This window comes from Tauraco erythrolophus, chromosome 2 (assembly GCF_009769465.1).
Source record: "Tauraco erythrolophus isolate bTauEry1 chromosome 2, bTauEry1.pri, whole genome shotgun sequence".
Lineage (NCBI taxonomy): Eukaryota > Metazoa > Chordata > Aves > Musophagiformes > Musophagidae > Tauraco > Tauraco erythrolophus.
In genome coordinates, this window is record NC_141466.1 from 102,551,540 (window position 1) to 102,578,598 (window position 27,059).

The 27,059-nt window shown below is 38.6% G+C and overlaps 1 protein-coding gene across 1 annotated transcript in view; it reads right to left on the reverse strand.

Annotated features, from left to right (window-relative positions):
• Positions 1 to 27,059, reverse strand: part of PRKCE (protein kinase C epsilon) — a 303,251-nt gene that overhangs the window by 191,984 nt on the left and 84,208 nt on the right. The window contains exon 2 of the mRNA XM_086628712.1: positions 9,263 to 9,326. Within this exon, the coding sequence (XP_086484838.1) occupies positions 9,263 to 9,326 (64 nt within the window). The remainder of the gene's footprint in view (positions 1 to 9,262; positions 9,327 to 27,059) is intronic.

Here is a 27,059-nt window from a genome sequence, read left to right on the forward strand (position 1 = left end):
GACGCTTCAAACTCTATCTCCCTGAGCACACAATATTCCTGAGAACTCTCATTTGTGAAAGAGTTCTAACTTGTAAACCCACCTAAGTCAAGTGACTGAAGACAGAAACCATCCAATTAACGCCGCCAGTTCAGCACTTTCCTGTTCAGATAGTTTCAGATTATTTTAATTCTCAGAAAAAGCCCCAGCCTTGAGTCTGAAAATATAACGTTCATGTGGCTTGCTGAGTCTTGGTAAACAGCTTCCCAGGAAACAAGCAACATCCTTACTTCGCAGACACTTTCCATTTTATCCCTGGAAGACTGCCTGCCCCAATGCCACAACAGATAGTCATTCAGAACCTTTCCACTCCACCTACAGCTCTGGAGAAGCTGCAGAGGCCAGTTGCCCACCTCTCTGACTTCACCTGTGCCTCTTCCCGAGGCTCTATATGGCTCTTCTTAAGCCACTTCCAACACACCAGCTTCTTCTCAGACATTGAACTACAGAGGAAGGTAAGGATTGTCGTGGTTTAGGCCACTCCGGCAACTAAACTCCACGCAGCCACTCACTCACCCTCCTCCACCCCTGGGATGAGGAAGGGAATTAAAGGAGAAAAGGGAGAGAGATGCGTGGGTTGAGATAAGAACAATTTAATACTACTACTACATGAATATATACATATGTGTGCAATGATAAATACATACAAACAAGTGATGTATGGTGTAATTGTTCACCACCTATTGACCGAGGCCCGTCTCATCCTGAATTAACAATCCTGAAACAGACAAGTCCCGACACCGCAATCCTGGATGAGCGAGAGGCCCGAAAATAGAGAGCGAGACAGAGAGCACTCCAAGAGTCCGAAAGTGAGAGCCCCGGAAGAGCAAAGGCCCTTCTTTCCAGCTGATCCTCACTTTTATACTGGGCATGATGCTGCATGATACGGAATACTTATTAGCCAGTTTGGCCCTCAATCCTAAGTCTAAGTACAAATCATAAGGAGAGTCGTGGGCCCTCTGTCCCAGCCATGCTCCCCCCTATCCTGTTGTGCTCCTGCACACTGGCAAGAACACGGCAGCTGAAAAGTCCTTGAGACCTCAGTTCCAAATATAAACATCAGTACGCTATCAACATTCTTCTCAGAGCAAGTCTCAGACTAAAAACAAAACATGGAGCTCTTCTAGATGCTAAAAAGAAGAGCTGACTCTGTCCCAGCTGAAACCAGGACAAGGATGCATGTGTGTTGAATGCTCAATCAAATTTCGGGTTGCATGCAAAATAAGAGGTAAGAAGGTCTCTGCAATGAAGCTATTAAGGGACTCTGTGATTCTTGTTTTCCACGTGTTTACCATAAACGCATAGGTTATTACACAAGAGGTTCTCCATCCATTCTCATTTGAAAACCAACCAAACCAATCTAGAAGAGAGGTAACCTTTGTAAACAAGTGGTTAAACCAACATGGACAAAACTAATACAATAAAGAAGGTTGACTCCTGTTAAAATCTTAAAATGCAATTATTCACAATGAAAAGCTAGTGATCAACTTGAAACTTTCTTTTAGAGAGAGACGCTACTGTAGCAGCGAAGGTGAACTAGAGATACATCCTGATGGAAGAGATGTATCTGTGGGAATAAAGAACAATTTTTACCTTCAAAAAAAACCAAAAAACCCTGAGAAATGTTCTAGAAAGAGGTGAGCTGCTCTCCACCTACTGGAAGAATACTCAGCTGAGGTCTATCTACCTAGTTGTATACTAGAAATTCTGAACACACACAAGCATTTCTTCACAGCCTGTTGAACACCTTAATATCAGCAGCTGGTGGATACTTTCAACAGCATGACAAACGTCCCAAAATGCCAACAATCAGATCATAAAAAAACAAACAAACAAACAAACAAAACAAACTGTCAAAGCTGTATTTGTGATCGAAGACATTAATGAAAGAAAACACCACCCTCTTCTAAGAAAAATTCCTGAAACAACCAAGCAAAAAGACTAGTTCCTGGATGCGTGTCATTTAGACTTTGGTAATTCTCAGTAAGCACCTAACGCTGATCTCTGCTCACACAGTGCCTAGCACAACCAGATCTCATTTTCTGGACCCTTATAAGCATAAGAAGCATAATTAATGATGATGACGATGACAATGACTACAAAATAGTCTAAGGAACAAAAGCTCTGACAAATGGATACAGTAGGAATTGTAGAGATATGTTTCAACCTGTAGGGTATTTTCTACTAACAGATCTTTGCAAAAGGGTGCTACAATATGGAACGGAAATACAATTCTTTTACTGTATTGATTCTACGGAAGTTGGATGCCTGGAACAAATTCTGTGGATGTTCTGATTAACACAATGAATCTATGTTATAGATTTATCAAGTTTGAGACACAAAAATGGTATTAAGAAGCATACCCTGCTTCTACCGATACTATTTTTCTTTTTCCTGCAAAACTTCTTCTGTAACAGAATCATAGAATAGTTTGGGTTGGAAGGGACCTTTAGAGGTCATCTAGTCCAACCCTGCCTCCTGCAATAAACAGGGACATACACCAATCAGCAATAATTGTATTTGTGAAACTGAAAGCCTTCAAGTAAATGAGCTAACAAGAACTAGGAAACCTCTTCTAAACTCATATATTTTGACTTAAACGTTAAATACCTAACCTGACATAGTCACAAGACTAAGAACTTCTTTGTTGGACCTTTCAATGCAAAAGGCCAAATAATCAACCATTTTGCATTCATGAAATACTGCCCATGACTTCAGCTAACAGGCTTTATTGTTAAATATCACCTTAAGTTCTTCATCCTGTCAAACTGAAGTATCTTATGAGGAAATGAATTTGTAGATGAAAGCATTAGAAGATGTAATTTTTTTAAACTATGTAATTCATAGAGATAACCAAGAACTTTCAATAGGCTGCTTTCTGCAGTACCTACCACCTCCAGCATGAGCTGTGGTGATTTATTGCAATTCAGCTGCTCACTCTAAAATGGAGAATCTGTAATTATATAGAAAGACAATTGCATAACACAAATTAGGATATCTAACAATGAAAATCAATTGCTACAATTAATTAGACATAGTATGTAAAGAGTTTTGAATAGTTCTTAGATTTTTATTACCTCTTCCTCACATTACAGTTAAAAAAAAAAAAACCCTACCGTGTCAAGGTCATTCTGAAGCCATACAACAGGTGATTCAATACTGACATATTGCAAATGGTAACTTACTTTGTAAGTTGGTGTTACTGATACTTAGAATTTTGGTAACTAAAATTTAATCAATAGTTTGTAATTAATATGGTTTGTAGTTGATTTTAATAATATAGAATTATAAGAAATCTTCTAATGAAAAGTATACTCGTATAGTAAACACATGCTGCTATGAAACTGCTGCTATGGAACTTTTGTATAGCCCTGTACCAGGACCAAAGGGATCGGTCAGAATCATCTAGTAAGAACATGTAGTAACATGTAGTACAAAGCACAAGTTGATTTGTAAATTGATTTATGATACCTATATAGAACTAGAGGAATGCATGTAGCTATCAAGGTCTAGATTAATGAAAATGGGGAAAGCCAACCATAACGGTTTCATAATGGTTTATGGATACCTGCCAGGAACCGTGAACTTAAGCAAAAGGTAATTCCGGCAGGGGGAGATCGCGACCACCGAATCACAGACCACCTACCTATATTGCACCCCAGACTCATTTCTCGATGATTCTAGCTTTGATGGCACAGAATCAGAAATGGGAGGAGAATATACTAATGATTTTCGGGAATTTATATGTTTATGTATGATTTCCTAATGGATTTGCATATGTCAGCTCTATATAAGAAGTTTGACTTCGGTGCAAGGGGCGCACGCTAGGAGGAGATATCCCCCGTGCACCCGGCGCCGCAATAAAGAAGTGTCTGCTTATCTACATCCCATTGGTGTTGATAAGTTTCTTATTCCGGATTTTCGGTAACATTGGTAGAAAGCTACCATAAGTAACTGTACACGTTTGTGTCACACACAAACTAATAATTCCAAAGACAGAAGAAATCTACAATGACAAACACAGCAAGGAGGTCACAGGCTTTTAAATACAGCAGCATCTGTCTTTCAGCCTATATAAAACTGACTTTGTTGAAAATATTTTTAATCAATCCTGAGGCAATTTACCTCTCTTACTGACTTGATGGCCATCTGTTATTCCAGTTTATAAATTGAATCACTGTATCATCGTATTAGTTATGTTTTAAACTCCCAGCCTGCCTTCGGATCTTGATCAGCTACACCGGAGCTCTTAAATATTTCTGAACTCATTCAAAAAACTTAACTCACAAGTTCTATAAGCACTAAAATAGATCAAAAAATACTGCCAAAGCATGTCAATAAATGCACTTCAGCCTAGAAATAACACATATGGCTACAGCAACACTGAATGAATATAGAAAATCAGTATGACCTCGGACAACAAGCAGCACTGAAGAAATGAATAAGACAGCACGTCTTACAGAATCTCCTGTTCATTCAAAGACTGACAAACAGACACAGCTTTCTCCATAACTCTGGCAGAAGTTGAAGATACAAGACTAACAATGATAGACCTTTCCCAAGCCAATTACTTTTTACAAACACTGGTCCACTATAAACCTTGGGTTTTTTTTACAATCGCATATATAAAGCAGAGTCACCAGATGTTTGGTTAATAGCAGAACTGACTGATTACATGCTTTGCAAGTCTGACAAAACATTCTGGCAGAGTAAAAACAACCACCCGTGGTTTGAACTGGTGTCCCAAAAGCAAGTTATCAGAAACACTTATTCTTAAAGATCCAATGTGCTTGCATATGGCACAGTACACGGCTCAATGAAGTTAACCAAAAAGTTTCAACTAATACTACCAGATTGCTGTGTCAGGTCCAAAGAAGCTCCATTTTTTTGTTTGACCAGAGATACTTGTTTTTAAAACACCCCTTAAAGTTTTAAGTGGACAGCTATGATTTATCAACACTTGAGAAAAATCCAATGAAAGTATTAAAATTATAAACAAAAAATATTTTTATAAATAGAACTTCACTGATTAACCGTTGCAGTTATTTTAGCCTGTGAATTGATACCTTAGTGTGTCTCTACATTTGGGAAGTTTCCACCAACACAGCTGTTTCTATTCATGGGAAGCACAAATGCATAGAGCCATCTTTAAAAAAATAAATCTATAGAAGTAGGGTATAGGTAGATAATCCTGCAGATCAATTCTGGCATAGAGAGTGTGAAGACTTGAATCACAGTTGTTACGGAAAAAATGGTTATATAGTTTAAAATGGAGAATGAAAAAAATTTAAGAGCTGTTTTCTCTTCCTACGTCCCCATCAGCAAAAGCATGCTAAAGTGTTTTGCAGAGCTGATTTTGAAAGTGCAATATAGGGATGTTCAAATTTTAGCACAAAAATTTAAATCCTAATTTTTGAGAACATCATCTTCTGTGTCACAAACAGTTCATTTAGCATTTTCTTTTCAGTATGTGGGCCAGACAGTTCCTACTACAGAATTTACAAAAGATTGCTAAAATAAATAGTTACTCACCCTCCCTCTCAGTGCAGAAAAAACATTCTGAAGCTATAAGCAGGCTTCAAAACAAGATTAGTGTAAAAAGGTGACAATAAAAACGTTCCTATTGGGTTTGTTGTTGTAACCGCTTTTTATGTAGTTTGCTTTCCACTTGTCAGACTTTAGCATGTGTTTTCCAACCTTCTTCTGCTTCAAAGACTAGAATCAAATGGGAGCAAGTTCTAGAAAATGATGTTTTCAGAACAAATCCAAATACCTTGAGATTATGAACAATCCACTGTGAGAGTTGGCAGTGCCGCAAGATACCCAGTGGAGAGCAGTCTAAAGTCTTGGGCTTTCCAGGCTGCCTCCTCACAAGTGCATTGTTGCTGCTGGTGAAGCAGAAATTCTCTTTCAGGCAGTTTCTGAAGGAAATTTCACAATACAGGAAACGGCAGAGAAACTGGCATGGCTCTATAGCCTCCCATGGATTTGTAGCTTGTCTTTAGAATGGGAGACAAATCTCAAGTAGCAACACCAGTGACTCAACCCTTCTTTCTACAGTTCCACATAAAAATATCTGCCAGATGCCGATATTGATATCTAAGGGTGGCTCTCAACAAGTCTATCTCAATGTGACAAGGAGAGGCAGAAGTACTCTTTACCTCCCTTTGTAATTTGCCATATTTCCATCTGTTCTGTACACTGAGATCACACAAGTGATGAAAGTCCATGAACGACTCAGCTTAGACGAGGGGGAAGGAGGAAGAGAAATTGTGTACTTTTGTTGAGGAAGTCAGCTTATAACAATGAACTCTTCATTGTTTTGCCACACGAGTGCAAATAGTGCAGAGGGATAAGCAATCTGGCAGCTGGGACTAAAGGACAACTGAATTTTTAAGAGCTATATGGTACCAACATCTTATGTCAATATTACGTAAAAGCTTACTAAAACTATTGAGACTATACTAATAATGAGAATGTTTCTTCTTTAGCCACCATTTAGGATTTTACATGTAAACTTTCAATTTATATAGCAACTTATTCCCATAAGGGCTCACTTGCAAAATGAGGACTTTTGCCTCTTAGAGGTAATTTAACAGAGGACTAAGCTCTCTGCCCATATTAATGGATTCAACTAATCTTGAGTCAATTGCACCAAAATCGAATTTGGATATCTATCTCAAATTCTTTTAGAAGTACGAAATAACTGAAGTTAAATTATTGATTGCTGATAATTAGAAACCTGCATATATCACATAGAAGAATCAAGTCCAATTTTCAGTACACAGAATTACAAGACAATAGTGGTTGGCAAGCATACGCTACATCTCAATGGCTGAGATTTTTTTAGTTGCCTCATTTTTTTTTTTTTAAGTACTTCTGAGAAACATGCAACATGATTGCTTCCTCCAGTTAAAATTGTTGCTAAAAGTATTTTTATTTTCATAAATTGCCTATTTTTTCCCCTCCAGTATCTGAGGTGAAATTCGTGCAGCATGAAAGGAATACTATGTACTCTGTGGCTCTTCACAGTGAAGACTGGAGTTTAAAAACAAAATCCTGGTTAACAAATGAGGTCAAGAGTAGCAATCACCTCATCTAACCCCAGCCACTCAAAAGTCATGCATTTAGTCAAACCTTATTCTTACGTTCCTTTCATAGTCAATGAATACAGATCAACTACACTGAAATGCATAAAATATGCATCAGATGTATTCTACTTACATATTTATATATGTACATATAACATAGATCAAATGAAACAACATTTGAAACATGTAGAATAAGTTACTTGCTGTGGTTAAGTGTTTCTGTTCACTACAGAAGGATGCACACAGTTGTTATGTTAAACTAAGGGCTTCATCAAGACAGCTGAAGTGAGAGAGAAGACTCATCCAAAAGTAGCGAGGCCTCAGCACTAATAAAGCAGTCTAAAAATAGGATTTCATAACATCCCTAACAAAACACCATAAAAACAGTTTACGAACCACTGTACAAACCTGGTCCAATTTCCCTTGTGAGGAAAATGGTAACTTTCCTAGAGAATTTTGTAATACTTCCACACAACGCTTTTCCACAGTTATTCAATTGTGTTTGAAAAAGCTCTAAAACTGTACAAGTTCTATTGCATTTTGTAAGCACACCAACTTCTTCAAGGTTCTACCAAGGTCACCCTAACTAAAGCCTCTTGGCCTTCCCAAGGGCTTCCCTTAAGAGCGCATTTCATAAGCTGCTTTCCCTCAGTGGCCTATTTCCATTCAAATGCTCCTCTTCAATGCTAATGTAGCGACGCAAATTCTAGTTCTGCAAATTTCCTTCCAAGAACCTTTCAAGTGTCGCAGGGTAAAGCGCCACATAATAGAGGAGACATTAAGGTAGCCATTTTTTTCTTTTCCTGAATAAAAGGTTATAGTTTTAAAGCACTTTTGAAGAAAACTGTAACATCATTCTTTCTGCCCTTTGACAGTCTGACACACCTGAATGCATCTTGCGATAGAACTGTAACATTATGCTCATCTGGGTATCAATTAACTGTCCATGGAAGGTTGGAAGAACATCTACCTGCCCTAGGACAGAACCACACCAATGCCTTTAACCACGTTTTAGCATTGGCATGCCAATTAGCAAGATATGTGGAAACTACTATTAAACTGATACTTTCTTCAACATGCAGGAAGAAAAAAAGGCAGAGTATATCTTATGCGAGTACAAAAAAAGGCTATAAAATTACATTTAAATAATAGTTTGCTTCGTTTTTAAAATTCAGGATTTAGAGCAATACATGTTTTTGGAAGCTACCGTTAGTAATTGGTCCGAGTACAGCAATTCATTATGAACAACAGATATATAAACGTGTTCTTCCGTTTTTTCTCAACCTTGCCAGGAAAAATCATTTCATTTCATACCATTTTGTTTCAGCTCCTGTTTCAGCACAGGGTTTATGTGAATCTTCATAATATATTGTGAACCAACGATAACCTAGTTTAGCTGAGCTCTATGAGCTACTGGGAAAAGCTGATCAGTTGACATCATTTAAAATAATCAAACCCAAACCAGTCATTGAGGTCATTTCAGCAGGTCAGGCTGTCATTGAAAGTATAGCTAATATACACAGACTTGCTTCTTCGTGAATTCTTTTATTCCCACTATATACCACCTGATTCTGTTTCCACTTAACGGTAGAAACATACCTTAAGAGTTAAACAAATATTTCTCTTCCACCTTTGTTTGTTTGGGTTTTTTTTCCAACATCTAACCATTGTGTCACAAAAATGAAAACAGCTCTTATCATTATGATGCTTTGGTCATTACTTTACTTGAAAAAGAAAACATTTAGTGGAAAAATATCAAATATTAGAATAATTTAAAAAGCAAATAAACTCTTCCCCCACACCTTTGACATCTATTTCTAGCTACATAATGGTTACCATTCTTCCAAAAATAAGAATTTTGAAGTTTCTTCTGGAAATTAATACTACTAAACTATTCTCATTTCATTAGTGTCCTTTTAGCTGGTTTCATTACCATTGGTGATTAACAGGGTAAGATAAACTGCAACTGCTCACTGACTCACAGGCAGATACATCAAAATGTTTTAATTTTAACTTCAGCTCATGCAGATTTAAAAGGATATTGGAACAACACCTCCTCTAATACTTTCATTGCAGAAAGATTGGAAGATTCCATTTATGAAAGAGTAAGATAAAACATTGAAAGTCCCTACCTTCACCTGATGATCCTGAAAGGTCTATGATGACATACACTCTCCCTTCTGGCTCCAAGTCAATCTGCAATCAAGAAGAGAATTAGAAGAAAACTTAGAATGGCTCCCAAAGTGAGTGACTGTACATGCAGGAAACAAGAAGTTTCCAAAACTCGTGAAGCCAAGGTGTAGGCAGGACACATGGGCAGGTCTACAGTTCACTACCAACAGAGCCTCCTTTTGCAGATAGGTGTTGAAGACCCTGCAACTTCACTGAAGTAAAAAGAAAGAGTGTGTCCTTTGCACTTGGAAAGCTTGAACCCAGTGAATTTTACAAATCAAATATTTAAAGCACTATTCTGACATACATTTGCACCACTATTTCCAAAGAGACAAGAAAGTAAGTTAAAAAGCAGTAGTATCAAATAACTTTTTTACTGTAATTTATACTAAGCCCAGTTATGCAAACGTGAAAAACAATACTGTGACCTATTCAGATCCCAGCAAGACAGATCAGCTCTGGTCGCAGAACGATGGAAATGAACACACACAGCTTGTACAGCTGGTTAACACGTGTTTATAATACCCGCTTTGTATCCCCACTGGGAGAAAGAAATACATGCTTTATCCTTTTTTTTTCTGAAATACAGAATCTATTTATTTCTTCACCATTTTGGTAGACTTTAAGGAGCTTTTGCTCTTGTGGAGATCACCTTCACTCAGCACGAAATACAGGTGCTTAGTGTCAAGCTCTTGCACTTCATGATATCACAGGCTGTGGGAACAAGCACCTGTACATTCAGGCATCGCAACGAAGAGCTCATTACAAATCCTCCTGTATTTTACCACACATTTCCTCAGCAACCCTAAATACTGCCAGATTTGACGATCTTAATGGTGTCCCACACATTACGGAAAAGTTTTGCGGCCACCCATCTCTCAAAAATTAAACTGTAACTAAAACACTATGTAATCAACAGCTCTTACTGTCACATAACAGTTGTCACACAATTTCAGAGACCCAGTGAAGCGATGTGGTGTACATTAATACTGTACTTTCATTCCAGTCCAGCCAAGCCCTGCCCTCTACGGGAAGATACCCCAGAATTTTCCTGATGCCTCTGCTACACTGGGGCAACCACACGCAGCTCGTGGCTGGGAACAGCTGGGAAGGTGGGTCTTGCTTTGCCCGTGTCCGAAAACGACACTGACCTGCCTCCTAAGTCACGAGCGACATCAGGGTATGGCACTAGGCCAGAATGAGATGACGATCAGGAGATCACCAATTCACACCAATAACTTGGGAGACCAATCTGTTGGTCTTTGCCAATTAGCAAGTAAATGAGGAAACATCCAGGCTATATCAGGCTTTGCCTGTTTACATTCAGCGAGCAGCTTCATGGGGCCACCTTTTCTGTCTCCAGGTTTCTCTGGTCACCTGAGAGGACCTTTACAAGAGGAGCACGTCTGTTGTTTCCCTCTTTTGGGCCACAGCTGCGGAACGCATCAGGGTGACGCAAGCTCCTCGCTCCACGAACCAGCTTCTCACAAAAACACTTCTGTGCCACTCAAGAGCAAGCCAGTAGAGGAGTTCAAAGGTCTGGCTGATGTCATCAGACCAACAGATCAAGAAAATTATCTCAGCAGCTGTATTGTAAATAGATGAGGCAGGAAATAGGTGTTAGCGAGGCCAGGGGTTATGCAGAGGAGAGGAAAATGAAAGTGTGGTTGAGTGTTTTTCCATAAATAAAGGGTTAAATATCAAGAAAAGACATTTTAAACGATTTCTGAACTGGTAGCATACGTTTTGTGGGGGAGTTTTTTGGTTTGTTTTGTTGTTTAGTTTTGTTAGTGTTTTTTGTTTGTTTTGTTGTTGTGTTTTAAATAAAGCTACTGATCTTGAAATACTGCTTTTCTCCCTTTGCAGTTTTTAAATAAAAAAAAAAATATTAGAAGATCAGAGGCACAGGTGCATGAATAGACTTTGATGTCTATGCTGAGGGAGGCTTTTGAAAAACTGCTATAGCACTCAACAGATGGCTGTATTAAAGACAAGCATGTCTAATGCTCTGTTTGTATCAGCACTATATACTGTTTGGTTAAGCTTTCAGTAAAATCCTTTATGCAGTTCAAATCCCAGCATGTACACACACATACAAAACCCCAACACAATTCCTGCAGAAGAATCAGGCATCTGGAGGAGTTGGTGACCACCATCACAAAAATCTCTGCTCTGCCCATTTAAGTACAAACAGCATTGGAAGCAACTCAGGAAGAAGACTGAGTATCCACTACCTATCAAGTGGACTGTTTTCACATACAATCTATTAGAAATGCTAACCGAAATTGGGGAAAATGGAGAAATACGGCTTTGCAAAGTTCAGCTCAAAGGCAGCTTTGAGGTGAGACACAGTTGCTGCTCCCAGGACGGACACGGCCTGCTGGTCAGATGGAATGGGCAATGTCCTTGAAGTGGGGAGTAGAGTGGTGCAGAGGTACCACGGCTCATCCCTGTTATCAGGGATAAAGAACATCTGGTGAAGATAACCATCTAATTGCCATCAAGGAAGATGGATCACAACTGCTGCCTCAGCACTAATGGTGAAATCGTGTCCTGTAGTTGAACTTTGCTCATTGTAATGTCATTATAATACCAAAACACACCTCCACCTCAAAAGCTACCCGCCTCCGGGCTGCGACCACCCCTCACTGAACACGTGCTCTGAAATTCTTCTAGCCTATACCTTTAAATCAAAGTGAGAAAAATTTACACCAATCCTAATAAAGGTATGTATGACTAGAGTCACTCAAGCTACACCTCAAAGTAAAGAAATAGTATAAAATGGCGAAAGAGAAGGGGGATGGTAGGGAGAAGCCCTCCATCGAAACATCTGGGATCAGTCAACGGGCTGGACCTCTCTTCTCCCCGCCATAGACACACCTATTGGGCAAGAGCTCTGTGTTCTGCGCATTTACTTACAAGCACCTTGCTAGCTATTTAGTATTATCACTGATCAGTTCCAGTTTTATATTATTCCGCATCAAATCTGTTTTCGCAGTCAGTCCCTATCACTAGCTGTCTTCGAATCTGTATTGCGTCATAAGTATATGTAATAAAAGTTGTTACATAGAAATGTAAGTTTCCAGAAACTTCATAATTGCTATATAAGGGATTTGGCCCATTGTGCTGCCTGTGAGGTCCCTGAACAGGTTAGGCGATCACCCTCCAACTTAGCGGGCTGCCCAGGGGGGGCAGGCGGGTTGGTACAAGGGTCTCGTTTTCCTTGGGAAGCTGGTAGACTGATCAAATTGCTCCCTGACCTCTATTGGTCTGACCTTGTGTCATAATGTGACAATAACAGACATCCTTGAATGCAACGGAAACAGTCTGATCGTGGCAGTTCTGATTCTGACTGTTCTCTTTGACTAAAAATACTTCTCTCCGAATGCAGCCAAGCATTTATACACGCAGAGAGACACTATGAGAAGATAACTAAAAAGACATGATTGTTCAAAAGGACAACAGGGAACAAGGCAAGATGCAAACTGGGATGGGACAGAGGAGTTGATACAAGAGCAGCTTTGCTATAATCAAGACACATGGCAAAATATGTGCTTTGCACATTCTCCACATGCAACAAAAGATATAACAACTCATTCAGCAAAATGCTTGATCACCAAAGCATTTTGTCCTGTTACTGGCCCATGCTATTGCTGTGATTTTTGACAAAATACAGAGTTTTAGTAGGTGCAAGTAAGATCAATTCTAAAGGTACTTTAAACAAACTTCTAGATTGTTAAAATAATCCTTATGTGGCAGCGTATTGAGACGAGTACAATGATTGCTGGAAATCAGCACAGATCTCTAAAAACTCCAGGCATAAATAAAGCATATTGGTAGCCTGTTTCAGGGAACAAAAGGCAACCATCCATAAAACCAGACATACTTTCAGAGGAAAAAACCTGCGTTCAAACCATGGCCAAGTTTCAGCATATTGAAGGCATTTATACAGTTTCAGTCATTAATGGATTTCATTTTCAACACCCTTCTGAGACGGTTCCCCATTTGTAAAATGAGATACTCCCAAAGGCACAAGCTAGACTAAATGACTAGCCAGAAAGTCACACAAGTAGTCTACAGTTAAACAAGAACTGAACTCTGGTCTCTGGAGGCCCAGACTGCCCACTGGACCATTTCTCCTATTCCTCAGTTAAGCTTCACTTTGTCAAACTATACACATCCTGTCTTCCTGCAGTATCAGAGACATCTAAGCACTTTTTTCTTTTTTTTTTAAAAAAAAAAAACAAAATCATTGTAATCGGTACATATCTAGCAGGCAATTTCTTTTTTATCCAGTTAATATTTATCAGCAAAAACAATGTGAAACAAAAAATTGCTTAAATATTTCTCTGCAGCATTTCCAAAGTATCACAATTCTTGGGCAACTCTGGAGTAATGCAAAATTTAATCAAACTATGCAGAAGATTGTGAAAACAGTTCAGCTTTTCCTCAAGGTTTGCTTTTTGCAAGATTTTAACTCCTAAGCATCATTCTGAAAAACTGAATCCTAAGCTCACCATCTTCCTCCTCTCAGGTGCAAGACGTAATTCCCACCCCCAAAAATATGAAACTCAGAATTCTCTTAGACTAAGATTTTGATAAGGAAACCACATACTCTCTCTAATCTTATAGAGATGAGGAAGATTAGAATATGCTATGCAGTTATTTTGGCTGCACCGATGCTTCGTGTTTGAATGTGATGATTTTACGTTCTTGACCACTGTACAGACAGAATCATTCCATCAACATTTCAGGGTGCTTTTTTCATTCTAGCTGATAGCACCAGCACAGAGATTTTTTTATGCCCTACAAAGTAAATTGAGACCTGTTGTAAACAAGTGATAAACCACTATTTTCCATGGCTCAGTGCCCCATTACCATAGGTTTTCATCTGATCATAACAGTGCCCATCAACCACCTAAGTTAAGTCCATCAAGTCACCTAAGATTAGGTGCACTGTAGTCATTTAAACACCAACTTGTCTCCTGAGAGAAATTTAAGGATAGTTATTGACACATCTCAGATCCAGAATAAACAATGACTAGACAAATGCATTTTCCATGACTGAACTTCCTAATTGCACAAGGTTCAGTAAGTTTTACTCTGATGTTCCTCAGCTAGACAGCACATGAAATACAGCAAAAAAATCTTTGATAACAAAGCTGTTAAGATTTTGGCAACAATGTAAACCTAAATGGACTGTATAAGCAACAGAAACAAAGAATTAAATCACAAAACCTGCTTTACACCTCTTGTGATGTTCTAGAATTATCTAATATTTGGATAGCTTAAAGCATAAACCTTCAAGCACACGATCTGTCACTGCAGATGGTTATTTGAGTCATGTAGGACTTGAAGTCAGCATGTATTAACCCTTACTGAGCGCAGTGTAACAGGAAGTTTGTCTTAGATCACACAACTTCTCTGAAAAGAGGCGAGAAGGGATTGTGTTCGAAGAGCTTTATCTGCAAAGACTGAGGGGCGGGTCACATCATCTGTTTTGAGGGGTGTTTACTTTTCCAATTTTGATAAAATATTATTTCCATGAAAATGCATCAGAAAATAAGAACAGTTCTAGTCTAATAAAAAATTACTTGAGACATAGTCTGTGCTGGTCTCTTGTTCTCTAACCACAAGATTTTTCTGCTTCAATTTAAATAGCTATTAAAAGTACCTATTTTAACTTATTTAATAGAAAATAAAACACTAACAGTGACACTTTTCAGTATAGTAAAAATGATTGAAGATAAGTAATTTTAAAACTTTCAAAACCACCATCATTATTGCAACAGAAGCAAACTCTTGACCGAACCAGCTAGAGGTAAGATTAAACTTGCAAACTTCCCTCAGCATTTGTGCCTGAATCCCTAGCAAGCTCACCTAAAATGGATAGCTTTGCAAGAGGCTCCATAAGGTCGACAAAATAGCTGAGAAATTTTTATTTCATAATATTAGCTGAAAATTAACAGATTTCAAATTACATCTTTAACTACATGAGGTAAACTTGACTTTTAAAGAAATTGTGCAGAAAAAACGTTGAGAAAACTTCCCTAGAATATCTGTTTACCTCCATGATTTTTTTCCCCCAACAGCCTCTTGTTTTTTTCTGGCCAAAGCAAGCAGATCCCTTTCAGAGCCAGTGCACTGTCACAGAGTTCACAAATCTGCCTCTCATTACGAATGTCACATATTTGATTATTATAATTACAGAGAAACGCAACACAGCTTGCCACATTGTAATTGACCACAATGATATACATAAAAGTTAAGAAATTTTGGCCACAGGGGATTCTATCATTTATTTACTCACACTCAAAAGTCAACAAAGAGACATCAAACGTCTTGCATGACCTACAGAAAAGATCAAACGCTTTCCAGTGCCAGACACATGCACAGACATAATACAGAACAGAAGCAAGCAGGGAAAAACAAGATTCAGCTGAAACAACCACAGTATTCAGAAATCAATTCTAAAATGAGAATCCTTCCATTATGTAATACAGCATATACCGACACTCAGTTGCAGCGTCCTGCATCACACATAACACAACTTGATGTTTCTCGATCTGCTGTACCCAAGACCTCCCAGGCACCAATGGGAGAACATCTTCGAATGCATGGCAACACACAAATGCACGTGTGTTTGTGCAAGCACATCTGCACATTCAGAAGTCACTGACTCATTTTGTGTATTATAAGGAAGAACAAGTTTTATGGATCACCGTACTGGGACTAAGGTATTCATGGTTCATTTTCTGGTAGAGTCCAGAACATAAACTCAGACAGATGGCTATATTTATGTGCAACAAGACAGCAGAGCAGTATGAACGGCTGCAAAGGCTTCAAGCAGCATGACCACAGAGGGGTCACTGCATAAAACCACGTTTCTGACTCCCTGATCTGAAGAAAGAGATTATCTTCACTTTCTTGAAAGCTGCAGGTGGTGAGGTGTGTACAGCACAAGGTATTAACTATTATTAAGGTGTTTAACAGTTATACGCCCAAACTGATTGGGTTTCTAAATGCCTACAATCAAAATTCATGAGGGGGAAATAAATCAATGAGAGAGAAATTTCTTCATGAGTGAAAAAATAACCTTAGGAGACAAGGCTGCCTACACTAAACATTCAGGGCATTCTGCACTTCAGTGGAGACTCATGCCACTGTGAGTGTTTCGGGCACGTGTGTGTGCTGTTTTGTTGGTTTATTTAACCCAGGACAGTTATTCTGGCGACGTAAATGCCTTCTATTAGTGTGGCTTAATCCCCTGCCTTCATAAGACTAAGTTACACAGTACGTTTTCACTGTACTAGAACTGTATCCACACTAGAAATGGAGGTTGTATTATTTTAGTAATAGTAATTAAGATAAAGTACAAAGAACAAGTACAAGCCCACAGATAACATGAAGTATAACGCGTAAGAGTTGGGTTTGGCTGAATGACACTCCACTAGACTTTTTGAGTGAAAGGACAGTAAAGATACCTACAAATCAGAAGCCTGCATAAAGCCATTCACTTGAAACATCTGCTAAATGTATTTCAAGAAAGAAAAGAAATTCTTCAGAGCACAATCACTTTCCCAGGCAGATGGTTATTTGATTTAAGAATATAGGAATTGCATGATGTGGTAAGATCTGACCTGTAATTTCATCACAAAGCTTTTCAAAATCTATTCTTTAATGCATTAGTGCAGTGGCACTCTCTAAACCATAGGGAAATAATTAGCTGTCACAAAATATTTGAAACACATTCATTGTCTTGGCTTATGGACATTTTTTAATGTATGCTACAGAACCGCAACTAGAAGAGAGGGTATTACCTATACACCTAGGATTAAAACATTGAGTAGAGAATCAGGCAAGCACATCGTGGTTAGCCAGTTATTACATGCTAAAAACTGATAAATGCTGTCAAATTATTTTACTGCAGTACAATTTCAGATGACCACTTGCTTACACACATCATAAGCCAACTCCTAGTTGGCACATTTGTTCAGTCTCAGGAATCACTCAAACGTGATGATTTAACCACACAGATATTTGGAATTTCTCCTAAATTGCAATACTATTTCCTCTGAGTAGACACCTTTGCAACACTTTGGACAATCATCATGAAATAGGTATCTGCATAACAATCAGTACCTGAATAAGTAGAGGACCGTAGGATTGACTGGTACTTTTCCTGGTCATATACAACAGTTTTGGTGCACTGCATACATTTTTCCTTATTTCCATAAGTAATTTCCGTATTTCCTTACTTCCCTAAAGTAAAACTTTCTGTGTGAAGCCTTACAGATTAAGATATCAAAGCAACACTACCCGTTTCCTGTAAAGCACATGGTACTTTTCTTCTCTTTATGGTCAAAACGCTCCTTTCTTGCACTCTTCCCCTGCCAAGTATACTTTGGGAAACTCAAGGCAGTGTATAGTAGGAAACATCCACATTGGATTTGTGGTGGGTTGACCCTGGCTGGACACCAGGTGCCCACTTAAGCTGCTCTATCACTTCCATCCTCAGCTGTACAGGGGAGAGAAAATATCGCAAAAAGCTTGTGGGTCAAGATAAGGACAGGGAGAGATCATTCACCAATTACCATCGCAGGCAAAACAGACTTGACTTGGGGAAAATTAATTTAATTTATTACTAATCAAATCAGAGTAGGATAATGAGAAATAAAGCCAAATCTTAAAACATATCCCCCCACCCCTCTCTTCTTCCAGGGCTTAACCTTAGTCCCAGATTCTCTACCTCCCTCCCTCTACAGCAGTGCAGGGGGACGGGGAATGGGGGTTGTGGTCAGTTCATCACACATTGTCTCTACTGCTCCTTCCTCCTCAGGAAGAGGGACTCCTCACACACTTCCCCTGCTCCAGCATGGGGTCCCTCCCATGGGAGCCAGTTGTCCACAAACTTCTCCAACGTGAGTCCTTCCTATGGGAGACAGTTCTTCACAAACCGCTCCAGCGTGGGTCCCCCATGGGGTCACAAGTCCTACCAGCAAATCTACTACAGCATGGGCTCCTCTCTCCACGGGCCCACAGGTCCTGCCAGAAGCCTTCTGCAGCATGTGTCCCCAGGAGGCCACAGCCTCCTTCGGGTGCATCCACCTGCTCCAGTGTGGGGTCCTCCACAGGCTGCACGTGGATCTCTGCTCCACCATTAACCTCCACAGGCTGCAGAGGTACAGGCTGCCTCATCACTGTCTTCCCCACGGAGTGCAGGGGAATCTCTGCTCTGGCACCTGGAGCACCTCCTCCTCCTCCTTCTTCACTGACCTTGGAGTCTACAGTGTTGTTTCTCTCACAGATTCTCACTCCTCTTTCTGACTGCAGTTGCTGTTGTGCAGGGTATTTTCCCCTTTTTAAATATGTTATCCCAGAGGCACTACCACCATCGCTGATGGGCTCAGCCTTGGCCAGCGGTGGGTCTGTCTTGGAGCCGGCTGGTGCTGGCTCTGCTGGACATGGGGGAAGCAGCTTCTCACAGAAGCTTCTCACCCCTATAGCCCCCCACTAACAAAACCTTGCCATGCAAACGCAATACAGCATAACCACACCAAGAACAAAGGGAATAGCTATGCTGATTTTTAGACCTCAAAACTCAGGGAGATTAACAGCTGGAAGATCCAAGACTGAGGAGGCATAAATTCAAACCCTTCCTAACTGAGGTAAAATAATTTCCAAAGGCAGGATATAAATAAGTGCTAAGAAATGGTGATATTTAGGATGATGTGAAGGTGCCCTTCCGTTTTTCACCTGTTAATTCTATTCTAGTCCTTGGTAAAAAAAAGAAAGATTCTGGAACTTGCCTATTAATCAACTGCATTTTAAAACAAAAGTTAGAAACATCAATGACACCCTGGTTTGAGTAAAGCTCTCAACTGCCTCACAGGGAAGATCTTCCCAGACCAACCGTTAGAAAATAAATATACCTTACATGAAACCTCAGAACAAACTGGGCAGGCACTTCAGCATCGATCTCAGACCCTTCCCATAAGAGGTTCACACGTTGAGTCTTTCGAACACTACTGTGCAATACCTTTCAGTAGCTTTCAAGAGAAGTCCTACTGGACTTAGAATTATCAGTTAGCCAGTTAGAAGAAAGCAGCAGGGAGCGAAATCCACTTTGGTTCACTTCTAGTTCAGGTTTAGCTGTAAGTAAAGCTGTACTGGCTTCGTTCCAGTTAGCAAAAAAACTCGCATCCAAGCCTAGGTTCCATTCCAATTTAAAAAAATAATAAAAAAATAAAACAACTACTGCTTATGAGCAAGTTCAGTTCAGCTCCTGGAAAGAAGGGAGAAAGGCCTTTCTTATCTGAAAGGCAACCACATTAAATGTTCTCTCCATTTGTATTCACAATAGAAATTAATCCTCCATCAGGAAGGAAACAGCTTGATTCAATATGCTGCAAATGAACAAATTGTACTTTGATGACACTCACTGGAACTTTCAAGTAGCTTGTTGATGTTTGACACCAACATTAGCTGCAAGCCAGAGTTCATCAGCAGAGGGAAGAAAAACTCCAATTGGTAAATTCTTTCTCTGTTTCACCAATTTGATGAGATACGAACAAGACTGCCTTCTTCCATACCCCACAACTAAAGCAGCTGAAACTACAGAATATGCAATTAAGACAGCCCTGGAGGTGTTCCCAGAGGCATCTTTAACCTCAGTAACTGGCCATGAATTACTAAGCTCTTCTCCTCAAATTTCCAGAAAATGAACAGTATCTTATTTTAGGAAACATCTCTAGAAGCTATTAAGACTTGCCTGAAAATTCTTCAGCATCCAAGCTGCAACTCTTTCCCGCAAAACCGCTCTTTTAACACAACAAAATCCTCTTTTACTTTGCAGTTTACCTTAGCATACCCTTTGTGAAATTTTGGCAGATAATTAACCTGTCAGCACTGCTGAACACCACTGAGGCCTTTAAACATACAGTGACTGCATTCAGTTTTTGTTTCAAGACTCACCTTGGCACCCAAGGCCAAAGAACGACATCACCGGGCTGAACTCTAACTACCCAGATGGCTAAGCTGCTCTGATAGCGCCAAAGTGGAGCAGCTCTATGGACCACCACCAGGCAAGAAACAAAGGACACTACTTGAGGCAGGCAGAACTTAAGAAAGCTGATAAAATAACGTAGTACAGGGACCGAAATATCTTAACTAAAAAACATAAGTGAATGAGATGAATAAAAGACTTAGGGAAGAGAAACAATCATGGGAACATACAGAGACAAAAATTATATATACGGCTCAGAAGTGGCATGAAGTTGTCACAAGTAAACAAGAGGAAATAAAATAATATTTTGAGAACAAAGCTATGCTAAAATTACTCTAAAAATGGTAAATTTTATTTTGGCAACAGAGCCCTACTCTACTTCTTTTAACCTCACTCTTAAATCTTAGAACGCTTCTCATCACTATTTCAGCTGTCCTGCTATGACCAGGGTTTTCTTCTAACATAAGGGCTAAGCATTTTAAAAGTACTAAAGAAATTCAGAACCGTTTTTAAATCAAGACATTGAAACATGATAACTTATGAAGTTTTATTACACATCCAGGGAATTGCAAGCTCATCCTTTTTTAAAATAAATGTGTCTGTTATGTGTCCCTCTAATGGATCATTGTCAGTAACTTTAATGCAGTTTTAAAAAACGTGACTCCTCCTTTCTCATTCAGGTTCACCACAGATACCCCTCTATTTTGAGGAAAGGAACTGTAAATAAAAGCAAAAAAGGAATAGTCACCTTATGGAATTATCTAAATTTGATTATAGAAAGGGGAGGAGGTTGCAAAAATACCACAAAAATATTTATTTCCCAGTTAAAAAAAAAAAAGCAGCAAGCACCAAGATGAAAGCATGAATACACAGGCTTCAAGAATTACAAATAAACATTCTTCTGCTGGGTTATGAAGATGGAAGGAAAAAGTATGTTCTACACAAATATTCTCTATGTCCTTTCGCATATGTATCTGTAACCTGAGCTGCTTTACAACAATCAGACATTACAATAAACAAACATTGCATGATATACAAACCACAATAGTAAAACAGAATTGGCTTCGAGTATTTAAACAACAGTATCCTTCCTGGAAATAGCTCTCCTACTTACAGCCTGCCAAGAAATGCATCAATTCAGAGATGTTGTTCAAGTTTTAGTAAAAGTTAAGTTATCAAAGAAATTTGAAAGAAGAAAACTGAATTAAGAAAATAAAATACAAGTTACTTGCAAAAGTATCTTTGCTTTTTCTAAAAAAAAAAAAAAAAAAAAATGTTTGTTCAGTTTAGAATGAAACATTTCATTCTACCTTCGCACTATGTGACACACACAACTGCAAGCAGTATTTACAGAAATTGGCTGCTGTGCCGACACGTTAGTCCTCTTCCATATTGAGCACAAACAGAGAGCACACACAGGATGACACCACATCTGCATCGACCCCTCTGAGCCTCCCCGACTTCCCTGTCCATCACCTTTTCCACACTGGGGTTTTAAGTAAGGATGTCTATTAACTGGGAACTGGATGCACTTTTCAAGTCTCAGTCCTATATATAAATAGCAAGTTCATTCACATTCCCTAAAAGAAAACGTCATTTTTAAAAACCTTGCATCAGATAAACATTTTGCCAGTATATGTAGCAGTTTTAGTGACATAAAACTATTCAATCCCAGAGAAAACTAGATTCAAATATAGCACTAAAATGTTTAACTATTTTTTTTTTTAGTTTCTTGAACAAATACCCAGAATTGGCAAAAAAAAACCTCAAAAATTTGACAGAAAATGTGGTCCTCAATGGTATCTTATGTGTCTTTCTAAAAAATTGCCAGTGGAATCAGCTTTTTTATTATTGGAACATACTCTCTTTTGTTCTTTTCTTTTTCTTTTTTCCTTTAGAAAGTACTACAATAAGATCTTTAGATACCATTTAATAGCATTGGGGTTTTTTTAAACATGGTTTTTGTCTTGCTCTGGTGATGTTTTACCCTCTGTTTAATTATCAGATTAGAAAGACTAATGAAGCTAATTCTGTTAACAAAATGGCTATCCTGAGGACTACAATTATCTGTGATTCACTTGGACTTCCTCTGCAGCTTTTGCCATAACAAACCCAGAGCAACTCCGAGATTCCTCAGATGTCAGCTACAAAACACTCTGTTAAAAGAAAAACAAAACAGGAAACTGCTATAGTCCATCCTACTCATGGTTAAATGCGAAAAGCAAAAATCAAGCAAAATAAGATTTAGTAGCTCGACACATGCTGCCAGGCAACCTATATTCCATGAAACGGATAGACCAGAACATAACATCTTGCATACAGAGATTACAGAAAAGGAAATGGCAAAAATAGCCACTACTATTATTACTGTTCCTGAAAAGTTAGATGACAGAGTAGAGTCCACCAGCCAGAAGTGGCACACCAGGAATAGATACAACTTCAAAATTCCCTCAGAACAAACGTCTTCTAATGCATGCCACATTAATTGATATTTTTCTTTAGCATTTATTTTCATTTACTGCACTGTTTTAAACTGAATCATATGTGGAGCTCTCACACATTAGATATGAGCTTGAAAGGAAAGATGTTGGGTAAACCTTTTTAAAATCTCACTCTCGGACATCCATGCAAACTGTCCAGTATTTCCTGGATTTAAGGGGAAAAAAAACAAAATCAACAAAAATTCTCCCCTGACAGCCTGCCTTGTATTGTAGCAATTTGGTTGCTTCTCTTTTAGTCCATAATGAAACAGGAAGTGCAGAGTCATTTATATGAGCATTCAGATTTTGTTCTTTGAAAAAAACTGATTATAATTCAAGCTTATTTTAATACAAGCGTATTCACGTTTGGGTAATTTATTTGTAAGAGCTGAGGTTAGGTTTTATACAGCCAAAGAGTCAGGGCTTTTTAAACTGGACTCAGGATAACTGAAGAATTTTTGTTCATTTAGACCTTAAAATTTAGTTCTGAATGCATAAGAACCATCCAGTTCTGATAATGGAGAGCATAGCATGCTGCCTACCTACTCTGCTACCAATCCAAGTAAGTAGAGCAAAGCTAACGAATGCCTTCTATGAAACACTTTCAGTCTTTTCTGAAAATGTCTAGGGATGAAGGATCTGCTACATCGCTTGCTAACAGGTTTCATTAGTTCATCACTTCTAATATGAAAAGAAATAGATGCTTTGCTCTTCATTTTTACCTGGCTAGCCCTCAGTTCTTGTTTTACCCTTCTCAGACTAAAAAGCCCTTTATTTTTTAAAATGGTACCCTATTTTTTAAATGGTGCTTTACATACCTAAATTAAGTAACCTCCCATTGTTCCTTTTATATAAATCAAAGCAGTGAGCTCAGAGTTTCTCCCTATAAAGCATTTTCTCCAAAATTTGAATACTTTCAGAAGTCCTGCTGTGAGCTCTGCTATTGACCTGCTGGGTTACTCTGGGCAATAAAGTTAATTCACCCTTTGTGTGCCTGTTTCACCTCCTATAATCAGTCTTATTTAGAGTTCAAATTCTAAAAAATTCAGGCTCTCCTTTCACACATGTTCTCTTTACTGTTATCTGCATTGGAGTTGGAGGGTTCTAGGCATGCTGCCATATTAATAGTTTTATTCGAACTGCTAAAATGACTTTGAGTAATCAGTCACTATTGTAGCCTATTGATAAACTTGCATATACCTCTGCTACAGTGCACCTATCAATTCCCAAAGAGCAAGGAACCATACCACTTGATTTACAGAAAAATCTCCACTTGGGGTTTACAGCTTTGCAATTCTAATTCCACACAGACAGAGCAAAGATACATCTTGCAGCAAGCTTATCTGGCCTTCAGTAAACTTTTTGTCTCTATCTCCAACCATTTTTTAAAATGCTGACCACCTGAAATCCTCCTATGTGCTGCCTACAACAGAAGGAGGAATAATTTCACGCTTGGGGGAAGTGTCATGAAAAATCTGTCATCTATAAGGGGCGTGGAGGCAGGCATGATAGGCTTCTTCAGGAATGCATCTTAAGTTTTGGATACCCATGCTCCTCATTCCTCCATCTCTGGCCGGCCTATAATTTCCGTAAACACAATCCCACACAGCTTGCAGAAATGTCTATCTTGGATAGCCCTATGATCAAAACCTAGTGTTATCAAAGTTTGTTTCAAAACTCTCTCTCTGTTGTCTTACCTGGTCTGCCTGACCGGAGTAACAGCAATAGTCCCTTTACTCCAGAGACTTCAAGAACAGAAGTGGAAGGAAAGTTACCTTTGTATTGGAGAAGAAAGGTTCAGATTATGTGGGCTTGGTTTTTCTTTTGCTTGTTTGGGATTTTTTTTTTTTTGGTTTGCCTTTTTTTTTTTTTTTAATTTTTAAATGCAGTGGTTTTTCCTTACTAGTAATAAAGATGAAAATTACTCATGCACAAGTATGACCTCGTTAATCAGCTGGGCAACCTCCTTTTAAGTAAGGCTCTCTGGGGAATCCTATAGATCTCCATGACGTCTGTGTAACATTGCAAAGTGAGAGTTTTGGACTATTTCCATTTCTGATTCTCTGACCCTATCCGATCTGTTGCTTGTGGTTCAGTCAAATATGTTGCATTTTAACTTTTCCCAGGAGTCTACACAACTTCTCTTTCGGGTTGTTTCAGATTTCATTCTCTGCAAGCAGCTGCCTTTGAAAGTGCTTTCAATTTATCCCAGTACAAAATCACTCCCCTCGTCAAGGAAAAAGGTTCCCTCTCCAAAAATTCCACATACATACAAGTGTGCATGCTAATAAAGTTGCTAACTATTGAATATAAAGATGGAGTGGGATCTAGTAAAGGTAAAAAAGTCAGCATTCTCAGGATCTGGCTCAAATACTAGCTAGTATTCAGCCACAGAGATGTGACTAATTCAGTCATTTTCTTTTCTCAAAAAAAAAAGAGAAATCATGCAACTTTAGAACTGTGTGTTCAGAACTGAAGTAATGCAATTTAGCTGGATGTTCCATATACCTGAGGAAATGCTGGAAAAAAAACAAACATGCAGTTGCTGTTTTACTCTTAAATTTTCTTTAAGATCATTGGTTAACCTATTTCTTCTTCTTTTTTTTTTTTTTTTTTTTTTAGGCCTGACCTGCAATTTGTTCTCATTTTCATCTTGGATCATTTTAAAAGAAAATCAACTGGCCAACAGTCCCAATAATACACCTGAAACATTACCAGGTATTTCAGAAGTACTTTAATGAAGTTTCTTCCAGTTCATGACATAGCTGAATGCTCTCTGCCTAAGCCAGCAATGAAGAGACGTTACTCCTGCGATAGTCAGGATCCTACAGTCATGCAAGTAACATCTATAAAACAGCTACACCCCGAAATGCCCTACAACCAACTAGAAGGCACAACCTGGCAGCCACACTGGGCTCTCCTGATGCTCCTCACCCCCTGCACCCTTCACTCCTTGTGAAGTCAAAACTGAAGCCTTTTACTTAACGCAGACAATGACAGCTTTTCTGACTGCTACCATAGATTTACCACAAAGAGAACTTCTTACTTCACTTTGCTCTCACCCCTTGAACAATCAATATCAAAGGGAAGGAACTGGACCTCTCTGACTCAGCAAAGCACGAACTTCAAACCTGACTAGTTTACTTGAATTTATTTAATATCATTTAAATGCAATGAAGTTCTCATTCTCCCTTCAACTTTTGTTTTAAAAAAAAATGCACAGTGAAAAACATCATCCTCAGCAAACATTAAAATGACGGAGAGAGACTACCTCTCCTACTGCATTGGCACATTGCACAGATCTCACAAGCTCTAACTGGCATTTTGGCAAGAAAAAGCAACACTGGAATAAAAGACGATACACACAAAAGCTAAGTTAGCATCATTTTGAGACCCGACATTTTATCTGCACAACCAACACTTCTCAAGGATTTCTTTTCAGGTACAAAATTAACTAACAATGGATGAATCAATATTTCATTCAGAATTATTCTCGTAACACGTGGCTTTGATTTTATAACCATGAACCAAGGCACATTTTTAAAACACTAAGAGATATCTGTTACATGCTGAAAATTGCAGTTAATTCTGAGTTAATAGTGAGCTCATTCTGGGAATCACAGTCCAATTAACTTATATTAGAGCAACAACTACTTCAAATACCTCCTACTCTGAACTCTTGAATTCCTATTTTTTTTTAGCTTTTTCTAGGAATTTAAGCAGCTATTTGAAAAGATATTTTTACACCAAGATTTCAGTAGCTAAGGATAAAATCTATTACTGGCATTTCATTATTACTATATGTTGGTCAATTTCTATATAATTACTGAATATCAAGCTTTCTGAGAACTGTAAATCACTTATTTCTGCGCCATGTCAATATTTAGCAGTGTTTTGTTTATAAAGTCATTAAAAATGATAATACAATAGATATAAAAACATGGCTTCCTTCTCACATTGCTAAGCAAGCAGAGCTCACACCAAATCAAACTGTATGTTTTACTCTCAACTACCTATCCTTCTTTTACCTTCCCTTACTCTGTACATAAATCAGGATAATTACTGAGTTCATACTGCAAAAATTTCTATAAAGAGCCAAGTTTAATGGCAACGTAAGAAGGATCATGTTGTGAAGGATCATGCACTGAAACACTGCTAGCTTATGGAAGCTCTGTCCTCCATGTCAAATTTAGATGACTCTGAATCACCATCAATGAAGAGAAACAAAGCTACTGAAACATTCACTCTGCAGACAGCAGGTCCTTCCAGAGA